Raw genomic sequence first — 12,277 nt, 5'->3', positions numbered from 1 at the left:
ATGTAATGGGAGTTCATTTTATTTATTTATTTTCAATCATTGTAATATTGTTTGCTCATCAATATGTATGTATTTATGTATATATGATGTGTTTACATTATTATAATACCGGATATTTGTAATAAAATGTTGAAAACTCAATTAATATTTGGTAAACAATAAGTTAGATGTGCACATCCGTCTACTTTGTTTTATTCAGAGAGCTTTAAAAAAAAAAAAGAATGTTTAGTTATAAAAAGCTCTTGCAAAAGGCAGATTTTAACTTTGTCTTTTCAAGCCATTAAAGCAGTAAGTAACTTCAGTAATTATATGACATCCTGTCAGGTGTCTCGAGGCGTCTCCCCTCCCGAACTCACCTGCCCCTCGGCTCCAGCCCGTCTTCACCTGGACCTCGTACTTGAAGAGTCCGTCTTGGCCGCAGAGTGGCACCACACCAGCCCGCCGTAGATCCAGCTGGTCCAACTTGTGCAAGATGGCTGCTGCCACAACATAGCTTAGTAAGCCCAACACACACACCAACAGCACAACCAGGCTTGCTGCACCAGAGCGCTCCTAAGAGACAAGAAAAACAGTTTTAATTATGTGTTTATCTGATGCACGAGCACAGAAGGTGTTAGCTTTCATGATACTGACGGGCACTTTAAAGCTGATGGCGTTGGCCGGCACGAACAGGCCTGCGGCAAAGGCCGTGAGGTGCCTTGTGCGACAAACGGCTCTGCTGGCGTTAGTCTCTGCCAGCGGCACCATGCCATCTGTCCGCCACTGCTTCTCACTCTCACTGAAGTACTGACACAGAGAGGCAAACACCCCGACCTCCAGACGTACTCCCACAGACTGAGAGTTGGGCCTGCAGGCCGTGCTCACGTTGATAAAGTAGTCCAGAGTGGTGTCGTACGACCTGAGCGACACAGGACAGAGGGATTTGGTTGTAATTGAATTGTACAGAAACAAAATCCCAAATTAATTGCTTGGTAATCTGAGAGCTCGAACAATAGCACATAATGAATCAGTACACATTATATCACTTGGCAGTTGATGATGTCTTACTCTGGCGACAGGAAGAAGGTGTATTTCCTGTGGTCGAGATCTTGCCCCCTGGTCATGCTGAGCGTGATTAGTTTTTTGTCCGTGCAGTTGAACTCGTTGGGTTTCTCATGTGAATGTAGGTAGGCTGTGATGTGTGGCTCCTCCATATCCTCTCCTCTGTTATACTTCTCTCTGGCATCTGGAGCAGCAAAGAAAAACAGGGTCAGTGCAATCAAGATTCAAGACTTAGATAATTGTCATTCTCTTGTGTACTTGCGTACATAACAAGTTCAACGCTGTCCCTTCCAACCCAAAGCAGTGCAACCAGAAAAGGATGAAAATAAATATATGAAACATTTCCCTTAAAAAAGATACAACTAAATAAAATACAAAACCATAAAAGACAGTTCGCAGCACAATGTATTAATGGGCATTTACAATCACAAGAAAAATAAACTAATTTGACGCTGCTGCTATTACAGCTTCTAAATCTCTTCCTCAAATAGTTTCTAATTCGTTGTTGCCACTAATAATTGTTATTGAGAGAATATTCTCTTTTTTCACACCAGACCTTTCTCATCATTACTCTCATATATCTTTGCAAATGCACAAGCACAGATTGTAAGAAAAAGTACTTACTAAATATAACATACAAACAGGAAATCAATGAATGAACAAGCAACCACTATAGAATAAAGAAAACATCACATTCATTGATCTTCTTAACATCAGTAGGGACATTATTTAATTCATTATTTACTGAAACTGAGAATAGCTGGGTTCAAGTATTATAACCATTTAGATCAATATGACTAAAATCTGCTTACTTTAAAGAAAAGTACATATATATATTTATAATTTTAAAAAAGTATTGTAAAAGAGGCAGTTCAGGATGTAACCATTGTTTTTGTTATAGTTAAAAAAAGAAACATTTAACAAATACTTATGTCTAGCTAAAGTAATTTGCAGAGAGTAGGCCTCGGGTTAGTGCATCAAACCTAAACAAAAAGTGAACATTAGGCTTCACCAATGTGAGCGTTTATTGTGTTACGTAAAGTGTGTTTGTGGTGAACGTGAGCGCTCACCCTCCTGAGAGGTGAAGTTAAGCTGCACAAACAGCCCCGCCTGTAGGTTGGCGTTTCCCGTGCTGACCCTGACGATGACGGAGTCACAGTGGCTGATGTTAACAGCTGCAGTTGTGGAGAGGACCCCTCCGGTGCCAGAGCCCTCAGAACCCGCGTCTGCTCCGCTGCTCCCATTGTTAACAGCGACGGTGATGGCTAGACTGTCGTCCAGTCCGGAGATGGGAATCTGCGTGCCATTTTCAGTGCGGAACTCCATGGATGCCACCTCGGTAGACACGGTGTAGTTCGCCACGTAGTTGAAGGGGAAGGGGTTGGACTCCACCTGGTGAAGAAGAGAAGGAGGGAGAGACAATGATAAGAGAAGCTGCATAGTGGAGAAACACAAAGACGTGAAATACAAAACAACACCACTGGAGACAACTTATTTCTGTGAGTGTGTACTGATGAGACACTTTGGCAGCAGCAGCTTTCATGCTGCCAAGCTCTTCAAAAGCAATCCAGAGAGAAGTTTCCATCATGTCACCTGAATCAGGAGCTGCATGATGCTGTTTCCTGCAGCAGCTCGGCCAAGACTGTAGTTGAATGCTCGGGGGATGGAGAACCGCTGACACTCTGGAAACATAAAAGAGGAGATGAAACACTGACATAAGTTACCACCTACAGAAACTTTCATCATGAGACACGAGAGACACAAGCGCACCTGGGCTGTCGTTGCCATGGTAGCAGAGCAGGCTCTGGGGGTCTGCCAGTTTTCCCTGTGGCAGCGATCTCAGCTCCCCTCAGCACAAGCGGCTCCTCGTTGAGCACGCGGGCGTGCATGAGGATCTGCATGAGGACCGAGGACAGGCTGTAGGCCTTGGCTGCCACTCGCAGAGGGTGCAGCTCCAGTGAGGAGGGAGAGGGGTCTAACGGGGGGCCTCCTTGCTCCTCAGCGAAGGAGTGAAAAGAGGAGGTGGAGGGGGGCGAGGGGGAATCCAAGTAGGCAGGCTGGAGGTAAGACTGGGATGTTGACTGCCCGACCTGATGGATCAGATCACCTGGAGGGAGGGGAGGATGCAAGATTGGGTTAACAGCTGAGGAAGATATAGTGAGGGAAAGAACATCACAGTTTTGTTTTCTCTCTCAACTTCAATCTTCCAAATAAGTGGTGGTTTGTATCCTGCAGGTGGTTACAAGTACGTCTCAAGTTCCAAGTCCTCAACTTTGAGTTTTGAATAATTTTATAATACGCTCTTCACCAATTCTGACCCGCGCGTATATTGCAATTTTGTTGACCACCGCATAGTTATTGTACGTAAACTAAATTATCTTTGGTATCTTAGCACTTTGTGGTTCTCTCCTGCAACTTGATTGGATGCGGTTCAAACTAATTGGATCTTGGGAATTAAGTGTCAAATTGCTTGCATTAATAATGTTACTGTGGCACGCTTTTTAATTAACATACATTTAAAAAAACACTTTGGTCTTGGGGGAAGGTATCAAGTAGTGAAGTCACAAGTCATTGGTGTTAAAGTCCAAGTCGAGTCTAAAGTCATCCCGTCTGTGACTCGAGTCACTGATGGACTATGCAATTTAATGAGTGATGTGCATCTACTGCATCACATATCTAGTACTACGAAAGATCTACTGAAGATTGTTGAAATCCAGAACACAAAGGCCTTCAAAGGAAATGAGGTCGACTAAATGATATGGACACTGTAGAATAAATACAGTTACATTATGAGCTACAGCAGATCTAATTAGCTCTTTTTCTAGCTGCACATAACACGACACCTATAAAGACCTATCATGTTTTAGATTTACTAATCAATGTATTGATTCTTTTTTATGCCTATTGTATGTGATTCAATGTGTTTAAATTGTAAAGAAGTCTGATGAGAGTTGGCTGACAGGAAGCAGTAAAGGGCCATTGTACTCAGGAAGGACTGAGATGAATAAGTAATTAAATCTCCCTTGTCATGAGGTCAGCATTTTTAACTGAAGATGTATAAAAGCAGTACTCTCTGAAAGTCCTTCGGAGAACCACAGTTTGGGTCTTCTCTCCTTGCTGCATGAAGTAAAGAGATGTGATTCATCACACAGAGTCTGTAGTGCGTAGCAGAACTAGCAACTCTCAATATTTTAGAAGGATTTCTCCGACGTCAGCCATCTTTGTCTCCTTTTATAGACCAAGTATGTGATTTGGTTATAAGCAACAGCATTAATCAGGCATTACCCTCCACTTAGCAATACACAGGTATTATTAAAAGACTTGTTGCTAGCTCCTAACTTAAGTTCCATTTTACTTTCAGTCAGACACAACAACAATGTTCTAAAAAGATGGAAATGCTTGTGCACATAGAGACGCAGAAAACTCTCTCTCTTACCCATGATGTTCAGGATGTTGTCAGCTATCTCAGTCGGAGTGACGGTGCCCTGCTTGGTGTCAGTTTGCAGTATCTCAAGCATGGACTCCAGCTTGTTCAGAGTGCTGTTCTGACACTCTTCGCAGATGAACTCTCGACTCACCGCCTGAAAAGACACACACACACACACACACACACACACACACACACACACACACACACACACACACACACACACACACACACACACACACACACACACTTGTTTCCTTCTTTTCTAGCTTTATTCTTTTCCTTCTCCAATTGACCTTCTTTCTTGATTTCTTTTTTTCCTTCCCAGCTCGCCTCCCTCTAATCCTGCTCACCGTGCACTGGGCCAAAGCAGCGGAGGTCTGCTGGATGTCATTAACAGTGGTCAGGTCGAGAGCGGTCAGCGCTCTGGTGATGTTGCTGCGGACTCGGACTCGGTAACCGCGCTCTGATCGGGAAACCCGCACCGACACCCTGGTCTGCTCATACTGAAAGAAGGTAAATACAGATATAAGTATCGTTCATGTGATGAACTGGACGGATAAATTCATTAATCGATGTTGGGTTCCTACCTCATTCAGAACTGTAATAAGAGCCAACGATAACTCTCGGACCCTCTGGGAGTCTCCCTGCTCCAACAGCTTTTTGAGTTTGCTGTCTGTCAGCTCATACAGCCAATGGGGAAGGCTGTTGTACTCAGGGGGCGGATCTGGCAGCACAACTTCGATGGATCTGGACACAAACACAAAAAGCACTGTTATATGAATATAGAGTTTTTAACTTTGCTATATTTGTGTGGACTTAGATGTGTTCCTCCACTGCTGATGGCTTTCTAAATCCTGTTACTTAACCCAGCGCTAACCAATAGTAGTAGTTAATATAGATATTGTTACATGTAAAACACATACATTAGGTTATCTAGAGAAAGCCTGGGAGAAGAGAAGAACAGCTCTTTACTGAGATCATCTGTAAATATTTAATAGTTTTAAATTCAAACAGCTCATTTGGGATCTTTTTGTTGCTTTGACTTTTTGTTTGTCTGTTTGTGCACCTTTTCTTATTTCGTTTGGTTGCAAGAACGGATGATGCTTGTAAAATAATGTTTTCTTGTAATCCCATGTGGGAGGAGCCAAATGTTTGGCATGACACAGAAAAAAACTAAATGAAATGAAGGTGCAACAAAATTACTTAGATCAACATCAAACTTTGGAGACGTATAATATTGTACATATTCTTCTAGGATTGCAACTAACGATTATTTTCATTATTGATTAATCTGACGATTATTTTCTAGGTTAATTAATGAATCGTTTGGTCTATAAAAAATAAGAAAATAAAGTCAAATGTTCATCCCAGTTTCTCAAAGTCCAAGGGGATGTCTTTAAATGTCTTGTTGTGTTAGTCCACAACCCAAAGATATTAAAAACTGAGAAAAGCAGGAAATTGCCTTATTTGAATGGCTGAAAACAGCATTTTCTGCCATTTTTGCATGAAAAATTACTTTAACGATTAACAGATTTTATATAATCTCCCAAATGTCCCACTGTAAGGCACTAAATCACCACAGAGATACACTTTATAAAGCTTTGTGGTGAAATAAGACAGGAAGGACAGAAGTCGACAACAGAACAAAACACCTTGGAGATGGTGGCGATTTATTGTACCTCTCTTCTCAGAAACACTTCTGTAATACACAGGCTTAGCGGGCTATGGCAGTGAAGTTTAAGGACTGGATCTTATTAATTGGTCTCACTGACAAGTCAGTTTCACTGCGTAAAATGTAGTTACTTGTTGAGTGCAGTGGTGGCAGCTCCCTGGTGGTCCTCCACTGTGATGGACACGGCTACACGGTGACGTGCGGAGCTGAAGCCCGGGGGCAGGAAGGCCGAGTGCTCCGGGCTGCTGCCTTTGTACACGCAGAAGTCCTCGCAGTAGTCTTCTCTGCAGCGCGTCACCTGTAAACTGTAGAGCAAAGGAGTCTCTGAGGCCCCGAGATCGCTGTAACCTAGAAGCGAGAAGAAAGAAAAGACAACGATCTTAGTAAATTTGCGATGAGTAAAGTAATCTGCTAATTAGACAGGACAGATTCAACAGAATCTAAAATTGGAAGCGTTGAGAATAAGAGTAAAGTGATCCAGCAGTGTGAGACCTGAGCAGCTGAAGTGCACCCGGTCCAAAAGTGTGCGTATCCTCCAGACGTCTCCGTCCCCGTACTCCACCCCCGCTTCCCCTCCCCCTCTCAGGCGACACTTCCCACCAGCCGGGGGCATGTTGTGGTGCAGAGTGATGGAGGCAGCGCCGTCGCCATCCAGACTGCCGTCGGTCACGTGCAGGGTGAAGTTGTAGGAGTCTCCGAGGCGCAGCACGCCCTGCCGCAGCACCAGATTCATGCCGTCACTTCCTGTGGTGGTGGAGGAAGAGTCCAGAACCAGAGTCTCGTTCTCCAGCGTCATGGCACTCCAGCGCTGAGAGGCAGGGAGAGAGAGACTTTACTAAAAGCAAGTTTGGTGATTATCTACAAATATAGGCATTAATATATTAAATGAGCATGGTTAGGCCATCCCAAAAGCTTTCATTAAAGGTAAGTAGAAATTTGTGTTTCTTTTTGTTAATTGTTTTGATGTTTGCCTTAATGTGTGTGGTTCTTTACACACGTGTGGAGGCGGGCAGGGTCAATTAAATACATTAGTTTAGTGCTTTTAGCGCCTTTTTTCTTCTGGGTAGCAGGTTATGAAAAAGGGTTAATTAGGTTGAGGATGACTCTGAGAGGCACATAATGAGGCACAAGACGGAATAGTAAGTGCAAAATAAATATGTACGGAAGTGCGAGAAAAACATTTCTGGTGATCCATTTTCTAAACTGGGATGGAAATAGTTTTCTCCCCTGTGTTAATGACTTAAGAACAGGCGAACAACAAAATACATTCATGTTTTCTTCCAGGTAAGTTTTAATTCTCCTTGCACTCTCTTTATATTGTGTGTTAGCAAATTAAAACTCACCCTAACCCTAACCTGACAGCATAAGACAGTGGTGCACTTCACCCTCTTGTGGCCAAAATGAGAATTACAACAACAAACAAAGACAGATGTTTTTTTTCCACCTGTTTTACTGATTTTTTTTTTTTATGGAACTTTTTTTTTCAACTGTTCTTTAGTCATCAACAGGAGAAACAAAAGAAAGTCTCACTTGCCTCAGGGCAGACAGCTTTCCTACAAGCTTTACAGAGGATTAAAGAAGTTATTTTACTACATGTCGTGCGATGTATGCTAAGAGTACCAAACTCAAAATGCCCCTGCGCAGTATGGAAACTGAGGTACAGTGTAATTATAAAAAAGTGACCTAGAGTACAGCTGAGTCAGCTGCTATGTGCAGTTTGAGACCGTGTGACTCAACAAGTGTCAACAAAATATTTTTTCCCTGTGTTAGTTAGGACTAAACATATGGGCTCTGGCTCCAGTTGTACATACAATGACCTCATTCTCCCACCCACACACAACTGCCTGCATCACAAATCCCAGGAAAAGTCTGAATAAAGGAGAAAGTATCTGGAAATGCTGATTTCATGGTCGCTTCAGTGGTGCAGTGACTTCATGTTGCTGCGAGGCATAGAGTTATAGAGTTGGATTTGGAGTGTGCCTCTGTGTGCGTGTGTGTGTGTGTGTGTGTGTGTGTGTGTGTGTGTGTGTGTTTACCCCACGGTGAAAGCCCTGGCAGTTGGTGCAGGTTCCTCTGAGATACACGTACGAGTTCTGGCTGACCTCGTAGATGGACTGGGCCTTACAGGACACGCACTCCAGAGACACCATGGGAATATGGCCACTCTGGACGAGCACCTGTCACACACACACACACACACACATGCACGCACGCACACACACACACACACACACACACACACACACACACACACACACACACACCGTCAAATGTAAACAATTCAGGCAGTGACCCAGGACATCTCACAAAATACAATCACGTGTAGTTTCTCATTTACTCACATATCCAGTAACATACAGTACACATTGTGTGATGCCATATCTTGTTTAGATAAAACACATTTACTTAATTCCAATTTTTTCCTTTTCCTTTATCCAACTATCTTTAACTGTTTCATTTCATGTTGTATTTTATTCCATCACACAGTAATGGATCTATGCTGGCAGCAGCTTATCCTGAGCTGCTGATCAATGAACAAGAGATAAGAATAGAGAAGACTGACAACTTGAGATTTGTGAGAAAATGGTGTCATCACGCAAGAGACAGGTTCAGGTTATTGAAATGACAGTAAATGATGTGATTGATGAGTGTGACATGAAAGCCACTCGACTCCTTTAACAAAAACAATTCATTTGACCTTGCAGAAGACGGGAGTTGCTGCTCGCTGCCTCGATCGGTTGGTTTGTTTGTGTTATTGTGTGACTTTTGTGAATCTGAACTAAACCTTTAAAACAAACGACCGTCATCTACTGTAGGCAATACACTGACTCTGAATAAGTACCTTATTAAACACGATCCCTTTAAGCATGACCAAACAGAAGCTGAAAATATTGAACATCCTCTCTGTGACTCAAAACACAACCAGCGCTTGAACCACATCTTCCACTGTGCTCCACCTTGAACACTTCTTTTATTTTCATTTTATTCCACACCAGTAATTACATCAACTAGATCAGCGCTAATCAGATTATTGTTATTGTCCCCAGGGTGAGCTCTGAGCTTGGTAAAACGGCTTTCTCTTTCTATGCATGGAATGGAATGAGTCGCATAATATCATTACCTGAGTAGTACTCCTTTCCTTGAGAACATTTACGTCTTTCACAAAAGGCCTTGAAGGAAATGTTGCAGTTTGTCATGGATATATCTGGTCCTATATGTCTTTTCTCTTTTACTATTTCCAGTCTTTTGCCTTTATGTACTTCTAACATGTGAAAAAAAGGTTTATGTTAAACTGCTTGTGCTGCCGTCTTGACCAGGACTCACTGGAAGAAGAGATAGTGAATCTCAATGCAACATTTCTGGCTAAATAAAGGACAAATAAAAACAAAAACATCAAATCTCCCAATATTAGCCTGTTGCAGATGTATTGTGTATATATATATATATATATATATATATATATATATATATATATATATATATATATATATATATATACAATTTGTGTAGCAGAACAATATTCTTTTTCCTCTCTTCATTCCCATTTATCATCTTGCGACCGCTCAGATCAGATATTGTGACCCAGTGTGGGATTCAGGAAGATTTATTGGCAGAAATAGAAAATAATATTCATAACTATGTTCTAACATCTACATAAGGAGCTGGTCCTCTTCCATGGGGTCCGCCATGTTGCACCACCGAGTTTCTACAGTAGCCCAGAAAGGACAAACCAAGCTCTGACTCTAGAGGCCTTTCACGTTTTTCTACATTACATGAAGGACACTGTTGTTCTTCGACGGACTTGTAAAGGGAGGGGTGAAGGGAGGGGTTGAAATCTGAAACCTCACCGCTAGATACCGCTAAATCCTACACCCTGGACCTTTCAACGACACATTCACATGTGTAGCACAATGAGTGCACTTACAGTCTGTGTGGTGGACTCTGGTGCCATGCCGTCTTTGCAGACGTGCAGTCTGAAAGTGTATTCGACGCCCGCCTCCAGCTCGGAGCCGGAGATTCCCAACACCGGGTCGTTGGTGCCCAGGCCGAAGTTCAGAGTGGAGCAGTGCTCTGCACCCTGCAAGCAGAAATTGAGAGGGAGAAATCGGGCCATAATGTTAGAAGTGTTTTGTTTATGCATGTTACTTTTACATACCGTGAGAACAGGGTTTGGTATGAAACAGCAGTACTGACATTCAGAGTAAAAGTAAACAATATATTGATAGAAGTGGGTTAAATGAAGATATAGCTTCACATGAATACAGCTATAGAAACTAGAAAATGACACTCAAGAGGCCCAATTAGACAATCGTAACGCCTTCTTTTCAGGCAAGGCAACTTCTCAGCCTTGTTTTCAAAGAAGGGAAAGTTGTTTTCTGGGAGTTTGTTCCAGATATAAGGAGCGTAAAAACTGAACGCTGCTTCTCCATGTTTAGTTTTTAATCTTGGGAACAATAGTTGACCTGTCCCAGACGACCTGAGAGTTCTGGAGGGTTCACAATATAGCATTTCTAACTGACACTGATAAATCCTGGTATATGCTTTTATTACAATTGGCTTTGCAATTCTCTCTTTATAGGGATCAGAAAAGTGCAGTTATTTCAGAGGGCTGCAGCCAGGATCCAACACTACAGGAGAGTCAGCCCCCTCATAAATTGACTCATAGAATTGATCTTTTGGCCCTGTTGTTTATACAAGCCCTACATAACCTAGCTACTTCATGTCTGTGATAACTTTCATTTTATGTTCCAACAAGAACTGCTCGCACGCAAGACATTTGATGAGGCCGCTTTCTTCTAGATTTTAGAACAAGAAACCGTATCAAAACTTTTAAATTAGGATGATCACATTTCCTCAGATTTGGAGTAGTACAGTAATAAAAGAAAAAGAAAAAGAAAAGTCAATAAACAAAAAGTCTTGCTGGTAAAGATCTTGTGATATTAGACTTTACCTACTTCAGGGGAGCAAAGCACCAGCTGTGGAATGCTGAATTTATCTCTAAACAGTTACATAAACCTTTAAATGCCTGTCTGCCTAAATGTACACACACACACACACACACACACACACACGCACACACACACACACACACACACACACACACACTCCTGCAGGACACACCCATCCCATTGGGTCTTATATTGTGGCCAACCAAAGCAGCAGTGAGTGTGACAGATACTAAATGAATTTACACTCACACACAAGCATACACTCGGCTACAGCTACAGTACTTGGGACCAGATCACCATTACATAATTTTTACAGTCTTCTTTGCAGGATCAAAATGTGTTCTCCCAGCTCTCGTCTTGGAACAATAAATGGTTGAGAGGAGAGTTTGGTTTTAACAATTCCTCACTCAAGCCAAATATTGAGAATATAGCAAGAGAGAGAGAAAATCCTGTTTAACCACAGGAGTCCTCCTGTTCTTAAAGACATTTAAAAACACTACTCATTGTGCTGTATGGCCATATTATGAAACAATAGGCCCCTGGGTTATTTTGTTTTAATTGTGTGTCTCTTTGTGGTATTTATTTGTATTTTGTGGTTGTTTTGTGTCTTTTTATAGTTATTTTGTGTCTCTTTGCAGTTGCCCTTTGTCTCCTTTCTTCTCTTTCATTGACCTGTCCTAATTTCAAGCAGTACTAAGCTGTCTCTGGAAGAACAAAAGTAAATCAATAAAAATATTCAAGTGAAAACCCTGCCAAATGGTAATATACAGATTAGTGATGAGAAAGTAATGACTATTGGCACATCTTTTGTGTTTGAGTGATTTTTAAAGAATCAACAATAACATCTTTTGCCACGATATACAAACGGACTAAACACTAACATGTCTGAAAGTGAACAACATAAAACTACCAAATAGCTCATCCAACTCTTCTTCAGTCTGGTTTCATGCCTGCCCTTACCTTCGAAGTGCTTAGACACTCCCAGTTGTAGTTGAGTAGTGACTGGCTCTCTGGGTCCATGTTGGGATCGTAGGACTGCACTGCACTGAGCTTCAAGTCCTCTGTCCTCGACCACACCCTGTAGGTGCCCCCTTCTATGATGGGCATCAGCCTGACAGGAGAAAAAGGGTTCAAATTAACATAATCAAAGACAAAATACTTCGTGAACCCCAGCTAGTCACCACG

The 12,277-nt window shown here is 42.1% G+C and overlaps 1 protein-coding gene across 1 annotated transcript in view; it reads right to left on the bottom strand.

Moving 5' to 3' along the window:
* pkd1a (polycystic kidney disease 1a) overlaps positions 1-12,277 on the bottom strand; it is a 62,478-nt gene that overhangs the window by 14,355 nt on the left and 35,846 nt on the right. The window contains 15 exon segments of the mRNA XM_029442825.1: positions 357-552; positions 634-898; positions 1,048-1,225; positions 2,112-2,433; positions 2,635-2,723; positions 2,812-2,866; positions 2,868-3,148; positions 4,478-4,622; positions 4,822-4,974; positions 5,059-5,218; positions 6,275-6,491; positions 6,636-6,951; positions 8,180-8,320; positions 10,069-10,221; positions 12,053-12,203. Of these exon segments, the coding sequence (XP_029298685.1) occupies positions 357-552; positions 634-898; positions 1,048-1,225; positions 2,112-2,433; positions 2,635-2,723; positions 2,812-2,866; positions 2,868-3,148; positions 4,478-4,622; positions 4,822-4,974; positions 5,059-5,218; positions 6,275-6,491; positions 6,636-6,951; positions 8,180-8,320; positions 10,069-10,221; positions 12,053-12,203 (2,822 nt within the window).

Source organism: Cottoperca gobio, chromosome 1, assembly GCF_900634415.1.
Source record: "Cottoperca gobio chromosome 1, fCotGob3.1, whole genome shotgun sequence".
Classification (NCBI taxonomy): Eukaryota; Metazoa; Chordata; class Actinopteri; order Perciformes; family Bovichtidae; genus Cottoperca; species Cottoperca gobio.
This window is presented reverse-complemented; position numbering and strand designations above follow the sequence as displayed.